This window comes from Zalophus californianus, chromosome 1, assembly GCF_009762305.2.
Source record: "Zalophus californianus isolate mZalCal1 chromosome 1, mZalCal1.pri.v2, whole genome shotgun sequence".
Classification (NCBI taxonomy): domain Eukaryota; kingdom Metazoa; phylum Chordata; class Mammalia; order Carnivora; family Otariidae; genus Zalophus; species Zalophus californianus.
In genome coordinates this window covers 112,047,389-112,073,468 of record NC_045595.1, presented here as the reverse complement: position 1 = coordinate 112,073,468, position 26,080 = coordinate 112,047,389, and the positions used below count along the sequence as shown (strand labels likewise).

Here is a 26,080-nt window from a genome sequence, read left to right as displayed (position 1 = left end):
AGTCACACTTCAGTATAAGAAATTCTACTTAAACATATTTCCCTTCCATTACCCACCAAAAAGAACTGCTTCAGTTGTCCAGATATGAATTCCTATGTCCACTGGGAAATACTTAACTCTCTCTAAAAGCACAAAGGCTTAAAAAGTTATATAAAGAAAGAAGAGAAAAAAAGTATAAACTCAAGTTTTTAAGCAAAATATTCTAGAAATCTTGATGGGCACATTTCTGAAAACAATATCCATCTACTGAAAAGTCAATAAGGGGTTAATAACTGAAAGCCTTTCATAGTGCCAGATCTAAAGGAGAATATGTTCAGGAATACTAAATTAGATTCCTGATGAATTCCAAAGTTACTCAAATTAAGAAAGTATTTTACTAGGCAATAACTGATTTAAACAAAATTTTCCTGGCTAGTGATTTAAATCCTGATGGAAAATAGATTTAAATCAAATCCATCCAAATTCTACTCTGAAAGATAGCACTATGATTTAAAATAAACAGTACAAGGCGGGAGAAGCAAGATGGCGGAGGAGTAGGAGACCTAAATTTCGTCTGGTCCCAGGAATTCAGCTGGATAGGTATCAAACCATTTTTAACACCTACAAACTCAACAGGAGATCAAAGAAAAGAACAGCAGCAATTCTATAAACAGAAAAGCAACCACTTTCTGGAAGGTAGGATGTGTGGAGAAGTGAATCCGAGGCGATATACAGGAAGACAGATGGGGAGGGAGCCAGCTACCAGCAACTGATAGAACAGTGAAGCACAAAATCAGAACTTTTAGAAGTCGGCTCCACTTGAGGGACATCACTCCAGTGGCTAAGCGGGGGTGGGGGGGGTGGGGGAGGTTGGAACCCTCGCTGGGACAGTGTGGTCTCAGGACCCTTGGGGTAACAGAAAGACCGGGAGAGCCTGAGTGTGGCAGAGCTCCCAGTTATCAAAGCGGGGAAGCCTGCTGCAAAGAGGAGTGAAGGAGTGGGCTATCAGCTCAGGGTTGCCGGAAACTGTGATCTGAGGCACAGTCAGGCCACTGCTCTTCGAGCAGGGAATCAACTAGCGGCATATCCAGGGAGACTCCCCTTCCTGCCCCGGGATAAATGGCGTGGTAGTGCACTGCAGGAATCTGCTGGGTTTGGAGACACCAAACAGGGTCGCGTGCCAGAGACAGAAATGCTCTGGCACAGGCCGGGTGAGCACGGAGTGCAGCTGGACACCGGGGAGACAGGAATGATTGACTGCTTTTCTCTGAGGGCTCACTGAGGAGTGGGGCCCTGAGTTCTTGGCTCCCCTGGGGCCAGAGACTGAAGGGCTGCAATATTCACTCTCATCCTCCAAAGCTGTACAGAAAGCTTTCAGGGAACAAAAGCTACCAAGAGCAAACCCAAGCAGATTACATAGCCTACCCCTGGCAAGGGCGGTGCAATTCCGCCTGGGCAAAGACATTTGAAAATCACTGCAACAAGCCCCTCCCCTAGAAGATGGGCAAGAACATCCAGCCAAGACCAAGTTTACCCATCAATGAGAACTGCAAACTTCCAGCGTTAGGGGGATACAGCACACAGAATTCATGGCTTTTTCCCCATGATTCCTTAGTCTTTCAAAGTGAATTTTTAAAATTTTCTTTATTTTTCTCTTTTTCTTCTTCCCCCTTTTCAACCAACATCCTTTTGAAATCTTTTTTAAATTTCATTTTTCCATTCATATTTTACCCCTTCATTGTATTTTTTTAAAAGATTTATTTATTTATTTATTTGAGAGAGAGAATGAGATACAGAGAGCATGGGGGGGGAGGGTCAGAGAGAGAAGCAGACTCCCTGCTGAGCAGGGAGCCTGATGCGGGACTCGATCCCGGGACTCCAGGATCATGACCTGAGCCGAAGGCAGTCGCTTAACCAACTGAGCCACCCAGGCGCCCTACCCCTTCATTGTATTTAACCTTATTTTTTGTATATATATGTTCTACTTTCTTTAAAATTTTGGGATACAGTTTCTTCTAACAGAACAAAATATACCCTAAATCTAGTGTATGATGTTGTCCTAGTCTCCCACCTAACCATATTTTTTTTTAATTTTTTCATTCTTTTCTTAAACAACTACTTATCAATTCCTTCTAAAATCTTCTTAAATTTTCATCTTTACAATCATATTCCATCCCTTCATTGTATTTACCCTTATTTATCTATATATGTAAGTTTTCAATTCTTTAAAATTTGGGGAGCCAATTTCTTTCAACAGACCAAAGTGCAACCAAAATCTAGTGTTTGGCTCTGTTCTATTCACCAGCCTGATCATATTTTTTATTTTTTTTAATTTCCCTTTCTTTTCCCTCAGCATCACGTCTCTTCTGATTTGCTAAGTGTATATTTCTCTGAGATCGTTGTTACCCTGTTAGCATTTTGTTCTCTCATTCATCTATTCTCCTCTGAACAAAATGACAAGACGGTAAACATCAGCTCAAAAAAAAAAAAAAAGAACAAGAGGCAGTACCGACTGCCAGGAACCTAATCAATATGGACATTAGTAAGATGTCAGAACTAGAGTTCAGAATGACAATTACAAAGATACTAGCTGGGCTTGAAAAAAGCATACAAGATACTAGAGAATCCCTTTCTGGAGAACAAAAGAACTAAAATCTAACCAAGTCAAAATCAAAAAGGCCATTAGTGAGGTGCAATCAAACATGGAGGCTCTGGAGGGGAATCAGGGGGAGACGAACAATGAGAGACTATGGACTCTGAGAAACACACTAAGGGTTCTAAAGGGGAGAGGGGTTGGGGGGATTCGTTAGCCTGGTGATGGGTATTAAAGAGGGCACATATTGAATGGAGCACTGGGGGTTATATGCAAACAATGAATCATGGAACACTACATCAAAAACTAATGATGTAATATATGGTGATTAACATAACATAATAAAATAAGATTTGAAAAAATGGAGGTTCTAACTGCTAGGATAAATGAGGCAGAAGAGAGAATCAGTGATACAGAAGACCAAATGACGGAGAATAAAGAAGCTAAGAAAAAGAGATAAACAACTACTGGATCATGAAGGCAAAATTCAAGAGATAAGTGATACCATAAAGCAAAACAACATTAGAATAGTTGTGATCCCAGAAGAAGAAAAAAGAGAGAGAGGGGCAGAAGGTATACTGGAGCAAATTATAATAGAGAACTTCCCTAATGTGGGGAAGGAAACAGGCATCAAAATCCAGGAGGCACAGAGAACCCCTCTCCAAATCAATAAAAAGAGGTCAACACTTCCACATCTAATAGTAAAACTCACAAGTTTCAGAGACAAAGAGAAAATCCTGAAAGGAGCTGGGGACAATAGGTCTGTAACCTACATTGGTAGAAATATTAGACTGGCAACAGACCTATCCACAGAGACCTGGCAGGCCAGAAAGGACTGGCATGATATATTCAGAGCACTAAAGGAGAAAAATATGGAGCAAAGAATACTATATCTAGCTAGGCTGCCACTGAAAATACAAGGAGACATAAAACGCTTTCAGGACGAACAAAAACTAAAAGAATTTGCAAACACCAAACCAGCCCGACAAGAAATATTGAAAGGGATCCTCTAAGCAATGAAAGAGCCAAAAAGTAACATGGACCAGAAAGGAACAGAGACAATATACAGTAACAGTCACCTTACAGGCAATACAATGGAACTAAATTCATATCTTTCAATAGTTACCCTGAAGTAAATGGGCTAAATGCCCCAATCAAAAGACACAGGCTATCAGATTGGATTAAAAAAACAAGACCTGTTGATATGCTGTCTGCAAGAGACTCATCTTAAACCCAAAGACACCTCCAGATTGAAAGTGAGGGGGTGGAAAACCATTTACCACGCTAATGGACAACAAAAGAGAGCTGGGGTGGCAATCCTGACATCGGACAAATTATATTGTAAACCAAAGACTATAATAAGAGATGAGGAACGACACTACATTGTACTTAAAGGGTCTATCCCACAAGAAGATCTAACAATTGTAAATATCTATGCCTCTAACATGGGAGCAGCCAATTATATAAGCCAAATAATAACAAAATCAAAGAAACACATCAACAACAATACAATAATAGTAGGGGACTTCAACATCCCCCTCACTGAGATGGACAGATCATCTAAGCAAAAGATCAACAAGGAAATAAAGGCTTTAAATGACACACTGGACATGATGGGCTTCACAGATATATTGAAAATATGCCATCCCAAAGCAACAGAATACACATTCTTCTCTAGTGCCCATGGAACATTCTCCAGAATAGATCACAGCCTGGGTCACAAATCAGGTCTCAACCAATACCAAAAGACTGGGATCATTCCCTGAAAATTTTCGGACCACAATGCTTTGAAACTAGAACTCAATCACAAGAGGAAAGTCGGAAAGAACTCAAATACATGGAGGCTAAAGAGCATCCTACTAAAGAATGAATGGGTCAACCAGGAAATTAAAGAAGAATTTAAAAAATTCATGGAAACCAATGAAAATGAAAACACAACTGTTCAAAATCTTTGGGATGCAGCAAAGGCAGTACTAAGAGGAAAGTATATAGCAATACAAGCCTTTCTCAAGAAACAAGAAAGGTCTCAAATGCAAAACCTAACCTTACACCTAAAGGAGCTGGAGAAATAACAGCAAGTAAAGTCTAAAATCCGCAGGAGAAGGGAAATAATAAAGATGAGAGCAGAAATCCATGAAATAGAAACCAAAAGAACAGTAGAACAGATAAATGAAACTAGGAACTGGTTCTCTGAAAGAATTAATAAGATCGATAAACCTCTGCCAAACTTATCAAAAAGAAAATAGAAAGGACCCAAATAAATAAAATCATGAACGAAAGAGGAGAGATCACAACCAACACCAAAGAAATACAATTATAAGAACACATTATGAGCAACTATATGCCAGCAAATTTTCCAGATAATCTGGAAGAAATGGATGCATTCTTAGAGGCATATAAACTACCAAAACTGAACCAGGAAGAAATAGAAAAACTGAACAGACCCATAGCCAGTAGGAAAATTGAAGTAGTAATCAACAATCTCCCAACAAACAAGAGCCCAGGGCCAGATGGCTTCCCAGGGGAATTCTACCAAACACTTAAAGAAGAATTAATACCTACTCTTCTGAAACTGTTCCAAAAAATAGAAATGGAAGGAAAACTTCTAAACTCCTTTTATGAGGCCAGCATTACCTTGATCTCAAAACCAAGACAAAGATCCCATCAAAAAGGAGAACTACAGACCAAGATCCCCGATTGAACATGGATTCAAAAATTCTCACCAAAATAGTATCCAATAGGATCCAACAGTACATTAAAAGGATTATTCACCACAACCAATTGGGATTTAATCCTGGGCTGCAAAGTTGGTTCAACATCCGCAAAACAATGTGACACAACATTAATAAAAGAAAGAACAAAAACCTTATGATAATCTCAATAGATGCAGAAAAACCAATTGACAAAGTACAGCATCCTTCCTTGATTAAAACTCTTCACAGTGTAGGGATAGAGAGTACATACCTCAATATCATAAAAGCCATCTATAAAAAACCCACAGTGAATATCATACTCAATGGGAAAAAACTGAGAGCTGTTCCCCTAAGGTCAGGAACACGGCAGGGATGTCCACTATCACCACTGCTATTCAACGTAGTACTAGAAGTCCTAGCCTCAGCAATCAGACAACAAAAAGAAATAAAAGGCACCCAAATCGGTAAAGAAGTCAAACTCTCGCTCTTTGCAGATGATAGGATACTTTATGTGGAAAACCCAAAGGACTCCACCCCAAAACTACTAGAACTCATAAAGGAATTCAGTAAAGTGACAGGATATAAAATCAATGCACAGAAATCAGTGGCATTTCTATACACCAACAACAAGACAGAAGAAAGAGAAATTAAGGGATCAATCCCATTTACAACTGTGCCCATACCATAAGATACCTAGGAATAAATCTAACCAAAGAGGCAAAGAATCTGTACTCATAAAAGAAATTGAGGAAGACACAAAGAAATGGAAAAACGCTCCATGCTCATGTACTGGAAGAACAAATATTGTGAAAATGTCTGGGCTACCTAGAACAATCTACACATTTAATGCAATCCCTATCAAAATACCATCCACTTTTCTCCAAGAAATGGAACAAATAATCCTAAAATTTGTATGGAACCAGAAAAGAACCCGAATGGCCAGAGGAATGTTGAAAAAGAAAAACAAAGCTGGTGGCATCACAATTCTGGACTTCCAGTTCTATTACAAAGCTGTCATCATCAAGACAGTACGGTACTGTTACAAAAACAGATATATAGATCAATGGAACAGAACAGAGAGCCCAAAAATGGACCCTCAACTCTATCGTCAACTAAACTGTGACAAACCTGGAAAGAATGTCCAGTGGAAAAAAGACAGTCTCTTCAACAAATGAGTGCTGGGAAAATTGGACAGCCACATGCAGAAGAATGAAACTGGACCATTTCCTTATACCATAAACAAAAATAGACTCATAATGGATGAAAGACCTAAATGTGAGACAGGAATCCATCAAAATTCTTGAGGAGAACACAGGCAGCAACCTGTTTGACCTCAGCCGCAGCAACTTCTTCCTAAAAACATCACCAAAGGCAAGGGAAGCAAGGGCAAAAGTGAACTACTGGGACTTCATCAAGATAAAATCTTTTGCACAGCAAAGGAAACAGTGGACAAAACCAAAAGACAACTGACAGATTGGAAGAAGATATTTGCAAATGACATATCAGATAAAGGGCTAGTATCCAAAATCTATAAAGAACTTATCAAACTCAACAACCAAAGAACAAATATTCCAATCAAGCAATGGGCAGAAGACATGAACAGACATTTCTGCAAAGAAGACATCCAAATGGCCAACAGACACATGAAAAAGTGCTCAACATCGCTGAGCATCAGGGAAATCCAAATCAAAACCTCAATGAGATACAACCTCACACCAGTCAGAATGGCTAAAATTAACAAGCCAGGAAACGACAGTTGTTGGCAAGGATGCGGAGAAAGGGGAAACCTCCTACACTGTTGGTGGGAATGCAAGCTGGCGCAGTCACTCTTGAAAACAGTATGGAGGCTCCTCAAAACGCTGAAAATAGAGCTACCCTAAGACCCAGCAATTGCACTACTGGGTATTTACCTCAATGATACAAATGTAGTGATCCTAAGGGGCACCTGCACCCAAATGTTTATAGCACCAATGTCCACAATAGCCAAACCATGGAAATAGCCTAGAAAGAGCCAACAGATGAATGGATAAAGAAGATGTGGCGTGCGCGCACACGCGCACACACACACACACACACACACACACACACACACACACACACACACCGGAATATTATGCAGCCATCAAAAAATGAATTCTTGCCATTTGCAACAACGTGGATGGAACTAGAGGGTATTATGCTAAACGAAATAAGTCAATCAGAGAAAGATAAGTATCACAGGATCTCACTGATATGAGAAATTTGAGAAATAAGACAGAGGATGATAGGGGAAGGGAGGGAAAAATGACACAAGACGAAACCAGAGAGGGAGACAAACCATAAAGGGACTTAATCTCAGGAAACAAACTGAGGGTTGCTGGAAGGGAGGGGGGTTGGAGGGATGGGTGACGGACACTGGGGAAGGTATGTACTATGGTGAGCACTGTGAACTGTTTAAGTCTGATGAATCACAGACCTGTGACCCTGAAACAAATAATACATTGTATGTTAAATAAATAAATAAAAAACAGTACAATGTCACTGGTCATATTGACATTTTTATTTACAACCAATCTTTTTTTAAAAAGATTTTATTTATTTGAGAGAAAGAGAGAAAGAGCACAAGCAGGATGAGGGGAGAGGGAGAAGCAGACTCCCCACTGAGCAGGGAGCCTGATACAGGGGTTGGTCCCAGGACCCCGGGATCACGACCTGAGCCAGAGGCAGCCACTTAACCGACTGAGTCACCAAGGTGCCCCTCACAACCAATTTTTCAAAAAAGTCTATAAAAATGTTTTATAATAGCCAGCTATACTTGATGGAGTTTGATCAAATGTTGCTAAGGAAGACACAATATGAATACACAGAAGACTCATATGGGGTGTCTAATGTTCACAATCATCAAACCAAGCTGTAATTATGGGATGTCATGACAAGTTTCATATTTCTGATTTCTCACTCTCAGTATAAGTGTGCTTATCAAAATAATGTTGTGTCCAACTTCAACGTAAGAACTACTATTAATAAAATGTGTTTTCATATTTCAAAACATTTCTATAAAATAAATACAAATAGCTAATGATACGATAAATATTTTAAGTTTTAAAAATTTGGGGGGAAGCTAATAAAACAAGAAAAATCTGTATCAATGTTTAAAGGTAAAATAGTCTGAAAAAGCAAATTGTGTAAATGTAGAAAACACTGAAAATTAACATTAAACCATCTTTAGAAAATCTAAGACAAGGCTCAGTTGGTGTCTTTTTATTTTTTTAAAGATTATTTATTTATTTATTTGTGAGAGCATGAGCAGGGGGAGGGGGAGGAGCAGCAGGAGAAGGAGACGCAGACTCCCTGCTGAGCAGGGAGCCAGACATGGGGCTGGATCCCAGGACCCTGAGATCATGACCTGAGCTGAAGGCAGACGCTTAACTGACTGAGCCACCCAGGCGCCCCAGTTGGTGTCTTTCTTAAATTAATCCTTCATATATGGGCGCCTGGGTGAGTCAGTTGGTTAAGCAACTGCCTTCGGCTCAGGTCATGATCCTGGAGTCCCGGGATCGAGTCCCACATCGGGCTCCCTGCTGAGCAGGGAGTCTGCTTCTCCCTCTGACTCTCTTCCCTCTCATGCTCTCTATCTCTCATTCTCTCTCTCTCAAATAAATAAAATCTTAAAAAAAAATTAATCCTTCATATAGTATTATAAGGGAAGACACCTTTTAGTCCCTACAAACTCCTGATACCCTCCCAGCTTTTATTAGGCCTTCCTTATTCAGTAGCTTCATAAAATGAAAAGATCAATTTATAACACTATAAGATGTAATCATTCAAATGTTCCAGGAATTCCAAGAACTATATTCAATTATCTGCTGTATTTATAAGATTTTTCAGAATTATCTAATTTGGTATCTTCTTCCTCAAAAGTTTAATAAAAAACTCTTCCTTATTATTAGGCTCATTAAATTCTTGCACATTCCTTCCTCTCCCACTTTTATTTTTCCCAATTTGTAAAATAGTCCTTTACTATTATTACTCTTACTCTTCTTAATTTGTATTTTATAAATGTATGCTTTATATTCTATCAATTTTCATATAATATTGATATTTTCAAACTGGATTGATAAAAACAAACATTGTTATACATAAAGAAGCAGAAGTGTTATCTTCTCTATGTGGGAAGCAGCCAGGTTATTTAGCGCAACATAAGCTAAAATATTGTTCTTGGGTTGCTCAACTACAATGAACTAATATATAAGTCCTAAATATATGATTTGTGAATTTTTTTTTTCCTCCACCCACTTTTTTTCAGCAGCGGGGTAAAATCATTTGGCAAGAGACAGCTCACAAAATGATCACAGAAATAAATTCAAGGACTAGAAATTTTGTGGTTTTGATTAAATATAATTCTAAATAAACATATGAAATGCTGTTGTAGGAAAATATGTGAGAAAGAAGAGGGAGAAAAGAGAGAACCAATCTTTTACTAATGACAGATTTCTGGCCTGATCAAAGAAAAATAAGGCACAGAAATTCTTTCAGTTCTCTTTAGGTATTTTCTAGGTAAGTTTAAGCAACAGCATATGACTTGATCTCAAACATTATATCTCATCATCAATGATTATGGATTACTACAGGAATGAGGATAATGTACTGTTAAGAGTCAAGATGCTCTTGTCAGGAAACATGAATTAGAAGCTTAACTCTACCATTTACTAGCTCTATGACTACAAGTTTTTATCTATATGAAGGATAATAAAAGTTCGTATTTCATGAGACTATTATGATAAGTAAATAAGATAATGCATGTCAACTGGTTAGCAAAACTCCTGATACTTAGAAAATATATTTAAAATGTAAAACACTTATTATGTCCGTGGGAAACAAAGCATTTTGTTCATATCTCATGTAGACCTGATCGTATCATTACCCTGCTTGCAACTTCATCAGCTTCTCACTGCCTTTAGAATTAACTCCCAACTTAAGTTATAAGATACTCCAAATACTCATTTCTCACCATTATTCCTCTTTAATTCTAAACCAAGCCTCATTAGACTTTAGTTCCTCAAATATGCCATACTCCCCTGCTTGCCTCTAAGTCTTTCCACATGAAGTTGGCTTTGCACATAACGTTCTTTCTCATCTCTTTCTTCACCACTTCTTCTGAGAGCCCTTCCCTGACATGCTGACTAGTCTGGACCAAACAGCTTAATGTTCATGGAGATATCTTGCAACCACAATTCATCAAGACTAAGGATGAAAGCCAAGAGGCTAAGACTGGCCTGTTGGAAGAGTTAAAAAGTACCCAAATCTGCTTACCTCTAAACTCTCTGTTTTATTAGCAATAAACGTGCTCATGGGGGAACCTGGGTGGTGCAGTCAGTTAAGCCTCCAACTCTTGCCTTTGGCTCAGGCTGTGATGGCAGGGTTGTGAGATCAAGCCCCGCATCGGGCTCTGTGCTGAGCAGAGCTTCTCTCTCCCTCTTCCCTCTGCCTTCCTCCCCGCTCTCTCTCTCTATAAAATAAATAAATAAATCTCTAAAAAAATTGTGCTGAAGGTTTAAGCCAGAAGCTGACAAACTACAACCTGTGGGCCAAATCTGCCAATTGCTCATTTTGTAAATAAAAGTTTTATTGCGATACAGCCATATCATTCATTTAACATTATCTGTGGCTACCTTGGTGTTCAGTAGTTGCAACAGAGACACAGGCCTAAAAAGCCTAAATTATTTGCTATCTAGCCCTTTACAAAGAAGTCTGCTGTCCCTGCATTAAGCTACTATTGTTTAGGTTTTGTTAATTATGGCCAAAAACATTCTAACTCATACACTGTTTCCATAGCTTCCTAGTAAACATTCATCTGATTTACACATCTTCTATCTATGCTTACTTTGCCATCTGCATGAACTCTCCAAGTAGGACTGCCTACTATTATGACCTTGTTACCAACATAGTACTTCATAAATAGAAGGCATTTAAATGTTGTTGACTGAACAAGCGAACAAATGAATGAATGAGTGTATCTGATCAATAACCAATCAATATTTAATAACAACTAACATGTACATTAGGTACTCTAAGTGATACAAAAGAGTAAAAGATATATTCTCAGCCCTGAATGGCTTAAGAAATCAGGTCTAAGAAATAAACACATAAGCTTAAAAAAAAAAGACATTATTTCTGAAGCAAAGCAGGGTACATCTGTACATATATAAATACTATCATTAAATGTGTATGTGACCCCCCCAAAATTCCTGATTTAGATCATACCAAAAGATAAGAATCTGGATGTCCTCGGCACAAACCACAAGAGAGAATATCCTGATATACACCACCTTATACTATGGTCCACTAAAACCATGGAAATTACTGAATCAAGCTACTCAACAGTTTTTTGACATTGGTTCCCAGAGCCCTTCAACTAACACCTCTTGTTTTGAACTTGTTCATCCCCTTTGTTGAGATTTAAAAAATAATGAAGAATACAACATTATTACCTTGTAAATCTGTCATCCAGGATTTAGTCCCTCGAACATAATCGCCACTGAGTTTAACCTGTAAAACTGGCCCAAACTTTCAAGACTGATGTCACCATATTAGAATCTTTCCTGAAACCACCCAACCTCCCTTTTTTATCCATGCATTCATTTTTCTTACCTTTAAAATCTCCAAAATAATGCTTTATGTAATATAAATTTTATACAACTGTGTAATTATTTTGAAGTGGAAAGCAAATATTTAATGACTACCAGAAAGCATAGTCACTCTTCTCATAGCCACATAACATCTAAAGTATAAACCAAAAGAAAAAGAAAACAAAAAAGAGACAAGGAGCAAGGCAGTTCCTTGACTGACATAATTATTCATCCTCTTGGTCCATATTTTCCAGTCTCAAAAAGCTATTCTCTATCCTCTCTTCAAATCTATCATCCTCCTGGGGCGCCTGGGTGGCTCAGTCGGCAAGCGTCTGCCTTCGGCTCAGGTCATGGTCCCAGGGTCCTGGGATCGAGCCCTGCACCGGGCTTCCTGCTCAGCGGGAAGCCTGCTTCTCCCTCTCCCACTCCCCCTGCTTGTGTTCCCTCTCTTGCTGTGTCTCTCTCTGTCAAATAAATAAATAAAATCTTAAAAAAAAAAAATCTATCATCCTTCTGACTTTCTCCCTCTCTCAATAGATTTCTCTCATATCCTCTCTGATCTTAATTCCACTCTACCACTCTAGCTAACTCAGCCTCCCTATCCTATGGCCAGATATCCAACCCCATCTCCTCTCCTATAACATTCAACAATCCTTAAAACTAGAAAAAGGCAGAACTCGGAATTTTGCACGACCACAACTGTTCTGTGTGCATTAAAAGTTGTGAGGTCATCAGGAAAAAGAAAGTCATATAATAATACTATCCTCTTCCAAAGTCCACCACACATTTATCATTTCAAAGAATCTGGCAGGTTTATATAGTATCACTGTAAATCTGGAAATAAAAAATAAACACACAGACAACTGTGAAAAAGAAAAGGATGAGAGACGAGTTCCATATCCTTTAATAAACTTAATTCTTCACAGAATCAAGATCTCAAGGAACTACCTTTAAGATCCTGACAAGCTCTTTGATTTAACACTGAAAACTGATACATGACAGATAAACACTTTTGTACTGAAGTATTACAGTGAATATACATGGGGTGTTGAAAGACTCACAAAGGGGGATAAATTCCAAGATGTTCTACTTTATATAATAAAAGAGCCCAATGTCAGTTTTGAATAAAACAAACAAGAAGCTATAATTCAAACTACAAACCAAGATTTTGCTTCATTTTAACATTTTCTAATTTAACAAACAGTTATCAATGGATTTCAACCTCCAACTGGACAAAGTTAGACTAATTGTTTCAATAATACCAATTCCAGAAAAAATAAATTCTGGGTCTCACACACACACACACTCACTCTAACATATCCACAAACACACCCCAAACAGTGGTCAAGTCCCATTCTATATAGAAAGAAGTCTAACCAATAGTAAATCACATGGTTCCCTACCTTCGTTCTACTTTCACCCTTTTCCCCTAACAGCTTTACAATAAATTAATAGACACTTTTAATCATGAGCTAGTCTTTGAATTGTAAAATCATATTTATGGTAAGGAAATTGAATGTAGAATTTTCCTAAAGAATTATGTAAATTTTCTTTTACTGACATACTAAGCTTTGATCATGCCATTTATTTTGTTTCTAAAATTTGTTATATAAATCTTAAATGGAAACAGGAATATAAAGGAAGCACAGTAAAAGTCTGAGATGACCATTTTGATTTATCCTTTCTTCTTTACCTAATGTATTTTCCTCTTTTGTTCATCTAAGAAAAATCTCAGAGAATGAAAATTTAGTCTGAATATTGCCATGGAGTCATGGCAATCACACTGCGTCATCACTACTTAGGATTTGTTTCAACTTACCCACGTTTGATGTTGTGTAATTCCTTATCCTTGCATTTATCCTTCTCCTTTTCTCTCTTCTCCTTGTCTCTGCCTTTCCGTCGTTCTCTATCCCGAGATCGACTACGGGTTCTTCTGTGACTGGACCTTTCACTGCTTCGACTGTGGGACCGTGGACGAGGTCTTGACCGGGACCTATATTAAGTAGATTTTATTACATTCACTTAGTGTATATTTTGTATTATGAAATGCAAATTAAAAACTATCTAAAAGGATTTAGTTTTTAGTTATGGATTTGGTAACTAAATAACTGTGTGAAGTAAACATCTGTATAGGATTCTTTATGAATAAATATACTCAATTGAAATGATATGAGGGAAGTATATGTTGTCCACTTTAGAGGAAATTAAGGTTTAGTCAAAAAATGTCTGCGAGTATAAGTCTTAAAGGTTCAAATTGAGTCTTGATTACTCAAGTCTCCTCAAATAATATAACAAATCTAAATGTATTCAAAAATAGTGTCTTCCCTATCTCTATAATCTTGGCTTCCATATCTATTCAACTTCTTTTCTTATATCTGTTACAATAAAACTATTACTCTCCTCTACCCTTATCCAGCTATTCTTTGTATTAAATGACAGTATGAGCTGGGATATACTATGGTTTTTTTTTAAAAAGTAAAGATTTCAAATCCTGCTTACAGTACTGAAAGAAAGCTTCTACCAGACTTATCTTATAGATAACTATACAAAACAACTACCTAAACGCACTTTTGGATACTGACCAAAGGAAGTCAGATTCTATAGGGGGCCAACACTTGGGAAAAGAACAGAGCAATAAGAAAGTTTCCCATTTTATATCTTCTTTTCTGACGGCAAGGCTAACTCTGTGACATTCAGGGCAGCTACAACTCCAACAAAAAACTTCAGGATTTTTGTCCTAAAAAAAACAGAAGAAAGACTCAGCAACCACTGGAAAAGGAAAAGGAAAGGGGAATCCTAAAAAAGAGTGAGAAGAGAAAGCCAAAAATTCTTTATGTAAACACTACTCAAATCCCAGGCTGAACCCTACATTATGCATAGGAGGGGAAAATTCCACAGATAGTTAAGGATAAAAGAATTGAAAACATCAAATGTCCCTGAAGAGACAGGATTTTTATAATTTTAATTCAACTAACTTTCCTGTTAGAACAAACAACTAGCAAACAAATCAGTATTCTTTAGAGGAATAAAACAGAACTCAGTGTATTCAAAAATGTGACATTCACCATGTCCAGGATAATATCCAAAATTACTAGATAATACAACAAGGCATGAAAAATGTGATCCAATCTCAAGAGAAAAGATAATCAATGGAGATTAACCCTGAGATAAGCCAAATCTTAGAATTAGCAGAAGGATTTTTAAAAAGTATAACTATATTTGCAATAAATATAAAGAAATCCCAGCAGAAAAACTAGAAAATGAAAAAAAATGAAATTCTATAACTAAAAAATACAATATCTGAAATTTAAATTATGCTGAATGAGATTAAAATCTACTAACCACTAATGAGATTAGTAACAACAGAGGAAAGAATCTGTATACTTGAAAATAAATCAAATCAAGATTACCCAATCCAACAGACTAAGAGAAAAAAAGACTGTCAATAATAAAAACAGATCCTCCAGGATCTCTGTGACAATATCCAAATGTCTAACATGTTTATTTAAACCCAAAAGTAGAGAACATAATAAGATAGAAAACAACTTTTTTGTGGTGGCCAAAATTTCCCCAAATTTAGTGAAAGACAAATTTTCAGGTCCTGGAAGTTTAATGAATGCCAAGATGAATACGGAGAACCATGACTACTGATGAAACTGATGAAAACTAAAAGTAAAGAGAAATCTTTAAAGTATTCAGAAAAAAACTGACACATTACAAGCAGGAAGGAGAGCAATGATATCCATTACTGCTGGCTTCTCATCAGATACAGTGGAGATCAGAAGACAGTAGAATGAAGTTCTTAACATGGTGAAAGAAAAAAAATCAGCCCAGAATTTTATTTTTAGCAAAAATATCCTTCAAAAAATGAAAGTAAAATAAAGACATTTTTAAGATAAAGGGAAGAATAAACCATAATCATCAACAGTAAATCTGTATCACATTAAGTTCTAAAGAGAAGGCTAAAGAGAATGATGACAGATGAAAACTTGGGATCTTTAGGAAAGAATGAAGACCACTGGAAATACTAAATATATGTGGAAATATTAAAAAACTACTTCCCTTAATTTATTTAAAATATATATATGTGCTTGAGTGCCAGTCACTAAGTGTTTGACTCTCAATCTTGACTCAGGTCTTGATCTCAGGGTTGTTGAGGCCTGCATGGGGCTCCCTGTCAGGCATGGAGACTATTTAAAAAAAAAATACATATGTGTGTGGGGGGGCACATGTGTGGGCTTAAAGTAAAAATTACAGTTTCATTGTAGAGCTTATAATGAAGGTAGATATAATACATATAATCTCTATAAAATAAAATACATGGCATGTAAATGGAGACCTATACAGTTATAAGGTTTCTATATTTCATATGAATGGTGAAAGAGTAACTCTAAGTACACTGAAATGGTAAGGGGGTTTATGTAATACTTAGAAAAAGAAATGCAAATATGTATAGCTAAAAAGCCAAAGGAAGAGATAAACAAGAATTCTTAAAAATATTCATTAAATCCAAAAGGAGGCTGGAAAAGAGGTACAAAGAAAAATCAGAGGGACAAACAAAAATTTAAAATAAAATAATATATTATATAAAATAAATATTATGTGTATATAAAATACATAAAACAAAATACATTAAAGTATGCATATAAAATAAAATAGATATATATCAGATGGTAGACTTAAATCCAAATATATCAATAAATATCTTAAATATTAATAGAATCAATACCTTAATTAAAAACAGCTTGTCTTTCTTTAAAAAAAAGGGGGGGCACCTGGGTGGCTCAGTTGTTAAGCGTCTGCCTTCGGCTCAGGTCATGAACCCAGGGTCCTGGGACCGAGCCCCACCTTGGGCTCCCTGCTCCACGGAAAGCCTGCTTCTCCCTCTCCCACTCCCCCTGCTTGTGTTCCTGCTCTTGCTATCTCTCTCTCTGTCAAATAAAGAAATAAAATCTTAAAAAAAAAAAAAAAAGACGAAGAAGAAGAACTTGTCCTAGGGTGCCTGGGTGGCTTAGTCGGTTAGGTGTCTGACTCTTGATTTCGGCTCAGGTCATGATCTCAGGTTTGTGAGATGAGCCCCAAGTTGGACTGTGTGCTGGGAGGGCAACCTGCTTAAGATTCTCTCTCCCTCTCCCTCTGCCCCTCCACCCCTTTACTCTCTCTCTTAAGAAAAAAAAAAAAAAAACTTGTCCAAATGAATCAAAAGGCAACACACAACTACATGCTATCTACAAGATATTTACTTTAAATTTACAGACACAGGTTGAAAGTAATGGCTAAAAATAGATATATCATGCAAACAGTAAGCACAGGAAGGGTGGAATGAATATATTAATATCAGATAAATTAGACTTAAGAAACTAAAAGGTATCACCAAAAAAAAAAAAGATACTTCATCATGATCAAAGGATCAATTCATAAGTAGAAATCATACAAAATGTTTATCTGACCACAACAGAATTAACCTAGAGTTTAATAACAATAAAATATCTAGAAAAAGATACAGAGAAATTAAATACTCTTCTAAATAATTCATTAGAAATCACAAGAAAAATTAGAAAATATTTTGAACTGAATGACAGTGAAAATACAATATAGGAAAATTTATAAGATGAGCTAAAAGCAATGTTTAGAGGTAATCTTATAGCTTTAAATGTTTATATTAAAAAAGAAGAAAGTTCTAAAATCAAATACCTAAGGTTTCATCTTAAGATGCCAGAAAAAGACGAGCAAAAAGTAAAACCAAAGTAGGGAGAAGGAAGGAAACATTAAAGAGCAAAAATCAATAAAATGGAAAGCAATAATGAAAAAAAGCCAAAATCTGGTTCTCTGAGAATACCTACATATTTGGTAAATCCTCAGCTAGACTAAACAAGCAAAACAGAAAAGAGCAAACACAAATTACTCCCCCAAAGGATGATAGAGAGATTGCATAAATGAGACCTGGGTATTTAGGACACATGTAGGTCTTGAAGAGAATTACATGGGTTGCAATGATACTAATGCCTATCTTCTTTCATCCCTAACTGGTTTACTCAGTGATTGAAGAGCAATATCATATGATAAAGTCACACACATTTTTTAATATATGATTTTGAGAAGTTACAATATTTCTTGCTACGATGAAAACATGGGTTTATTATCCTAATTTATAAAAATTAAATTTCTCTCATTTTCTAAGTTTGATTGCTCCTTCTCTTAATTTTGACATAGGACTTCTTTCCACATAAAGTTTTAATTTATCCTGACAATTAATTTCCCCCACAAATGTTAGTTTATTCATTTCTAATTAAATCTATTATATGTGACTATATAGAAATTTTAACAGATTATTCTAAAATCTTTAACCAATAATCATAAAAAATTTATAGTTTTCTATTAAAAGAAAGTAATAATAATAAAAATGGAGAGGGGCCTTTTTTGTGAGAGCCTCAACCACTATACATATATATTTTATGTATATACACAGAGTATATTATTTTAATTTGGTTCTACATTGTTCATGACCAAAATGATTCTTGCAATTAGTTTTCATTTAACTAGTGAAAATGCAGAGTATAAAAGACAAGTTAACATAGTTTAAACTTTAACAACAAAACTAAGTTTCTCTTTTTTAATGAATCTTGAATGTAAACTCATTTCTTAGTGGTTTGCCCTTTTGTAAAAAAAATACACTGTTTGACAAAAATGTGCAACCATTTGTGGTTTACAAATGAGGTGGATTTGGGTGAAATCATGTTTTTTCACTGTATCTTAAAAAACAGATGTACTTGCTATTAATATACCCAAAGTTATACAAGTATTAAGTTAAAAAAAAAATAAAGGATTTCTTATATACTGGTGTCCTCAAACAAGTTATTTCCTCTCTGGGCATCTGTTTCCTTATCTACAAAAGGGGGATAATAACTACCTTTCAGGGTTACCTAACTGAATTGAGAGATAGCAGACAAGTGATTTGAGAGCAGGCAGGCACCGAGAAAGACATAACTTAGGGATGTGCTAATCTGAATGAATGAGTAAAATCTGAATCGGAAGCATATTAAGTATGTTTCCCTCATGCTATAGCTAATTCAGTAAAGAGCAGCATTTTGATTTTGATAAACCTTTAAAATCTTAAAGCTGGTGTAAGGATTACTCAAGTCTCAATATATTTCTTTTATACAGGAAGGTAAGGACTAATAACCTTGGACAACAATCCATGTCTTCACAGGAAACCCACAGAAGCCAAATACATGGTCTTCACAGATTTGCTATTAACAAGAAAATCACATCACCTATCATACAAGCTTTTGAAGAATAAAAGGGGATATTTTTGAGAGTCAAGAAGGGCACAGTAACATAAAGACAACAGGCCTAAATTGGCACTGCCCCAGAGAAACCAGAAAGTAGGATTACTCTATCACCATCACAGCAAAGCTAGATACCACAATTAGAGGCCTTCTATCAATTACTATCTGCCCACCCTCCCACAGCACCTACTTTCCAAATCTCTATTCCTCCCAATATCCTCAATTCATAAAAAACACACAATTATCTCCAAACTCATCTCATGGATTTTCCTAACACAAAGATTACGCTGTAGAAAACCTATGACTGCCATTCTCCAAAACATCTTGCTCATTATTCACCATATGTGAATATATGCAACCCATGCCATTTTGGAATGTCGCTGATGTGGCTCAAAGAACTATGATAGCAACAGCAGATCTGTAAGTTAAGCCATCCATGATGTCAAATTTAAAGAAAGTAAGAAGTTTTAAAATATCACAGTACGCAATATAAGCTACTGAGCTTTTCCCCTCTAATGTTTTAATGTTTTTATTTTAATTATCATATTGTAGGCCTCTTAATTTTGCTTATAAGCTACAAGAAGCAAAAAATGACTCCAGAGAGGATACATGGGGAAAAGATTAAGTCCAAAATATAGGCAAAATAACATCATTAAAGGATGTTTAAAAGGACCACAAAATTCAAACAAAGATTTAAAGTAAATTAGGCTGCTGATTACTTCTCATTAGAATTACTTTATATAATATCTTACACATATGAACAACTCCATTTACTTTATTAAGTAACTTTAACTATATATATGAAGGCTCTCCATCAAGAAGAAAGGATCAGATCACAGTAAAGAGATTTCCTACCCTGACCAAACAAAAAAGTTAAAGAAACTACACTAAAATTAAAGATATTATTTGTCCCTCGTTCCTTAAATAAATACCCTTCTGATAAATCACTCTAGAAGTCTCTAGAGTACCATAACCAAAATGGAGATATATTATAAAGCAAAGAAACATTTGATAAAAAATGTGGCACTCTAGAACACACAATATATAAGCAATAAATGGACAGCAAGATGTCCTATTATACCAGATAAATGCTTTCAATATCTACAGAATAGGAACAATCACCATAACATCCCTACATAAAATGAATTACTGCCCTCAAAAACCAATACGTCAAGTTTTTTAATTGGCTAATAAGTTCTAAACACATGTAATCAAAACAAATATCCTAATATTTTATCTTTCAAAAAAAATAACACCAATACTTCAAAGTCTCTTAAGTAGAGTTCTATAAATAAAAACTATATTTACCATAAAGTAAAACTATACTTAAGTTAAATTTTAAAATTATACATTGAATAAATTAACATGAATTCCATGTCAGAATGACATTTTGAACATGGATATCTACTTTCACACCCAAATGAAATCCAGCTAAAACCATAACCACAGGAAGAATTTTTTTTTTTTAAAGATTTTATTTATTTATTTGACAGAGAGAGAGACAGTGAGAGCAGGAACACAAGCAGGGAGAGCGGGAGAGGGAGAGCAGGCTTGCCACTGAGCAGGGAGCCCGATATGGGACTCGATCCCAGGACCCTAGGATCATGACCTGAGCTGAAGAAAGCCACTTAATGACTGAGCCACCCAGGTGCACGGGAATTTTGTTTTTTTTAAAGAATGTACACTCTAAGAAAGAAATATAGTATGGAAAGGGAAGTGTCCACTGGTGGCTCAGGGTTCCATAAAACAAGATGTCATCGAAGGATCTGAAAACAAACTTAACTTTTCCCATAAAGTTCCCCATTTATTAAAGAAACTCCATTTCACTGTATTAATAATGTACAGTGACACTCAAGAAACCTTGTAAAGTCACCTAAAACCTTCAGGCCATTCACAGAATGGCCTATTACTGCTGATCCAGGAAAATTCTGCACATTATCACGAACAACAACAACAAAAGGAATCAACATCCATACAAAGCAACTACACTTGAGCCTTAACACAGGTTTGAACTGTGCTGGACCACTATATGTAGATTTTTTTCAGTAGATGCAGTACAGTACTATAAATGTATTTTTCTTATGATTTTCTTAATAACATTTTCTTTTTTCTAGCTTACTTTATATTGTTATTTATTTATTTTTCTCTTTAAATTTTTTATTATTATGTTCATCACCATACATTACATCGTTAGTTTTTGATGTAGTGTTCCATGATTGTTTGTGCATAATACCCAGTGCTCCACGCAGAACGTGCCCTCTTTAATACCCATCACCGGGCCAACCCATCCCCCCACCCCCTCCCCTCTAGAACCCTCAGTTTGTTTCTCAGAGTTCATTGTCTCTCATAGTTCATCTCCCCCTCTGATTCCCCCACTTCATTCTTCCCCTCTTGCTATCTTCTTCTTTTTTTTTTTTTTTGGTTAACATATATTGCATTATGTGCTTCAGAGGTACAGATCTGTGATTCAACAGTATTGCACAATTCACAGCACTCACCATAGCACATACCCTCCCCGATGTCTATCACCCAGCCACTCCCTCCCTCCCACCCCCCACCACTCAGGGAACCCTCAGTTTGTTTACTGAGATTAAGATTTCCTCATATCAGTGAGGTCATATGATACATGTCTTTCTCTGATTAACTTATTTCAATCAGCATAACACCCTCCAGTTCCCTCCACGTCGTTGCAAATGGCAAGGTCTCATTCCTTTTGATGGCTGCATAATATTCCACTGTGTATATATACCACACCTTCTTTATCCATTCATCTGTCGATGGACATCCTGTCTCTTTCCAGTTTGGCTATTGTGGACATTCCTGCTATAAACATTGGGGTGCACGTACCCCTTCGGATCCCTACATTGGTATCTTTGTGGTAAATACCCAGTAATGCAAATGCTGGATCGTATGGTAGCTCTATTGTCAACTTTATGAGGAACCTCCATACTGTTTTCCAGAGTGGTTGCACCAGCTTGCATTCACATCAACAGTGTAGGAGGGTTCCCCTTTCTCCACATCCCCGCCAGCATCTGTCATTTCCTGACTTGTTAATTTTAGCCATTCTGACTGGTGTGAGGTGGTATCTCATGAGGTTTTGATTTGGATTTCCCTGATGCTGAGCAATCTTGAGCACTTTTTAATGTGTCTGTTGGCCATTTGGATGTCTTCTTTGGAAAAATGTCTGTTCATGTCTTCTGCCCATTTATTGATTGGATTATTTGTTCTTTGGGTGTTGAGTTTGATAAATTCTTTATAGATTTTGGATACTACCCTTTATCTGATATGTCATGTGCAAATATTTTCTCCCATTCTGTCGGCTGTCTTTTGATTTTGTTGACTGTTTCTTTTGCCGTGCAAAAGCTTTTTATCTTGATGAAATCCCAGTAGTTCACTTTTGCCCTTGCTTCCCTTGCCTTTGGCGATGTTTCTAGGAAGAAGTTGCTGCGGCGGAGGTCGAACAGGTTGCTGCCTGTGTTCGCCTTTAGGATTGTGATGGACTCCTGTCTCACATCTAGGTCTTTCAACCATTTGGAGTCTTTTTTTGGGTGTGGTGTAAGGAAATGGTCCAGTTTCATTCTTCTGCATGTGGCTCTCCAATTTTCCAAACACCATTTGTTGGAAAGACTGTCTTTTTTCCACTGGACATTCTTTCCTGCTTTCTCAAAGATGAGTTGACCATAGAGTAGAGGGTCCATTTCTGGGATCTCGATTCTGTTCCATTGATCTATGTGTCTGTTTTTGTGACAGTACCATACTGCCTTGATGATGACAGCTTTATAATAGCTTTATAATAGAACTGGAAGTCCGGAATTGCTGCCAGCTTTGCTTTTCTTTTTCAACATTCCACTGGCTATTCGGGTTCTTTATTGGTTCCATACAAATTTTAGGATTATTTGTTCCATTTCTTTGAAAAAAATGGATGGTATTTTGATGCAGATTGCACTGAATGTGTAGATTGCTCTAGGTAGCATTGACATCTTCGCAATGTTTGTTCTTCCAATCCATGAGTATGGAACGTTTTTTCATTTCTTTGTGTCTTCCTCAATTTCTTTCATGAGTATTTTATAGTTATCTGAGTACAGATCCTTTGCCTCTTTGGTTAGATTTATTCCTAGGTATCTTATGGTTTTGGGTGCAATTGTAAATGGGATCGACTCCTTAATTTTTCTCTCTTCTGTCTTGTTGTTGGTGTATAGGAATGCCACTGATTTCTGTGCATTGATTTTATATCCTGCCACTTTACTGAATTCCTGTATGAGTGCTAGCAGTTTTGGGGTGGAGTCTTTTGGGTTTTCCACATACAGTATCATATCATCTGCAAAGAGTGAGAGTTTGACTTCCTCCTTGCTGATTTGGATGCCTTTGATTTCTTTTTATTGTCTGATGGCTGTGGCTAGGACTTCTAATACTATGTTGAATAGCAGTGGTGAGAGTGGACATCCCTGCCGTGTTCCTGACCTTAGGGGGAAAGCTCTCAGTTTTTCCCCATTGAGAATGATAGTCGCTGTAGGTTTTTCACAGATGGCTTTTAGGATATTGAGGTATGTACCCCTTATCCCTATACTCTGAAGAGTTTTGAACAAGGAAGGATGCTGTACTTTGTCAAATGCTTTCTCTGCATCTATTGAGAGGATCATATGATTCTTGTTCTTTCGTTAATATATTGTATCACGTTGATTGATTTGCGGATGTTGAACCAACCTTGCAGCCCAGGGATAAATCCCACTTGGTCGTGGTGAATAATCCTTTTAATGTACTGTTGGATCCTATTGGCTAGTATTTTGGTGAGAATTTTTACATCCATTTTCATCAAGGATATTGATCTCTAATTCTCCTTTTTGATGGGGCCTTTGTCTGGTTTGGGGATCAAGGTAATGGTGGCCTCATAAATTGAGTTTGGAAGTTTTCCTTCCATTTCTAGTTTTTGGAACAATTTCAGAAGAATAGGTATTAATTCTTCTTTAAATGTTTGGTAGAACTCCCCTGGGAAGCCATCTGGCCCTGGGCTTTTGTTTTTTGGGAGATTTTTGATGACTGCTTCAATTTCCTTAGTGGTTATAGGTCTGTTCAGGTTTTCTATTTCTTCCTGGTTCAATTTTGGTAGTTGATACATCTCTAGGAATGCATCCATTTCTTCCAGGTTATCTAATTTGCTGGCATCGAGTTGCTCATAATATGTTCTTATAATTGTTTGTATTTCTTTGGTGTTGGTTGTGATCTCTCCTCTTTCATTCATGATCTTGTTGATTTGGGTCATTTCTCTTTTCTTTTGGTAAGCCTAGCCAGAGGTTTATCAATCTTGTTAATTCTTTCAAAGAAGCAGCTCCTAGTTTCGTTGATCTGTTCCACTGTTCTTTTGGTTTCTATTTCATTGATTTCTGCTCTGATCTTTATTATTTCTCTTCTCCTGCTGGGTTTAGGCTTTATTTGGTGTTTTTTCTCTAGCTCCTTTAGGTGTACGGTTAGGGACACCGTATTTGTATTTGTATTTGTATTTGAGAGCTTTCTTGTCTCTTGAGAAAGGCTTGTATTGCTATATACTTTTCTCTTAGGACTGCCTTTGCTGCATCCCAAAGATTTTGAACAGTTGTGTTTTCATTTTCATTGGTTTCCATGAATTTTTTAAATTCTTCTTTAATTTCCTGGTTGACCCATTCATTCTTTAGTAGGATGCTCTTTAGCCTCCATGTATTTGAGTTCTTTCCGACTTTCCTCTTGTGATTGAGTTCTAGTTTCAAAGCATTGTGGTCTGAAAAATTTCAGGGAATGATCCCAATCTTTTGGTACCGGTTGAGACCTGATTTGTGACCTAGGATATGATCTATTCTGGAGAATGTTCCACAGGCACTAGAGAAGAATGTGTATTCCGTTGCTTTGGGATGGAATGTTCTGAATATGTCTGTGAAGTCCATTTGGTCCAGTGTGTCATTTAAAGTCTTTATTTCCTTGTTGATCTTTTGCTTAGATGATCTGTCCATTTCAGTCAGCGGGGTGTTAAAGTCCCCCACTATTATTGTATTATTGTCAATGTATTTCTTTGCTTTTGTTATTTGTTGCCTTATATAATTGGCTGCTCCCATGTTAGGGGCATAGATATTTACAATTGTTATATCTTCTTGTTGGATAGACCCTTTAAGTAGGATATAGTGTCCTTCTTCATCTCTTATTACAGTCATTGTTTTAAAATCTAATTTGTCTGATATAAGGATTGTCACCCCAGCTTTCTTTTGGTGTCCATTAGCATGGTAAATGGTTTTCCACCCCCTCACTTTCAATCTGGGGGTGTCTTTGGGTCTAAAATGAGTCTCTTGCAGACAGCATATCGATGGGTCTTATTTTTTAATCCAATCTGATAGCCTGTGTCTTTTGATTGGGGTATTGAGCCCATTTACATTCAGGGTAACTATTGAAAGATATGAATTTAGTGCCACTGTATTGCCTGTAAGACGACTGTTACTGTTTATTGTCTGTATTCCTTTCTGGTCTATGCTGCTTTTAGGCTCTCTCTTTCCTTAGAGGACCCCTTTCAATATTTCTTGGAGGGCTGGTTTCATATTTACAAAATCCTTTAGTTTTTATTTGTCCTGGAACGTTTTTATCTCTCCTTCTATTTTCAATGACAGCCTACCTGGATATAGTATTCTTGGCTGCATATTTTTCTCCTTTAGTGCTCTGAATATATCATGCCAGTCTTTTCTGGCCTGCCAGGTCTCTGTGGATAGGTCTGTTGCCAATCTAATGTTTCTACCATTATAGGTTACATATCTCTTCTCCCGAGCTGCTTTCAGGATTTTCTCTTTGTCTCTGAGACTCGTAAGTTTTACTATTAGATGTCAGGGTGTTGCCCTATTTTTATTATTTTGGAGAGGGGTTCTCTGTGCCTTCTGGATTTTATGCCTGTTTCCTTCCCCACAT

At 36.8% G+C, this 26,080-nt stretch overlaps 1 protein-coding gene across 1 annotated transcript in view; it reads right to left on the bottom strand.

Annotated features, from left to right (window-relative positions):
* Positions 1 to 26,080, bottom strand: part of RSRC1 (arginine and serine rich coiled-coil 1) — a 300,250-nt gene that overhangs the window by 172,480 nt on the left and 101,690 nt on the right. The window contains exon 5 of the mRNA XM_027585584.2: positions 13,693 to 13,866. Coding sequence (XP_027441385.1) covers positions 13,693 to 13,866 — 174 coding nt within the window. The remainder of the gene's footprint in view (positions 1 to 13,692; positions 13,867 to 26,080) is intronic.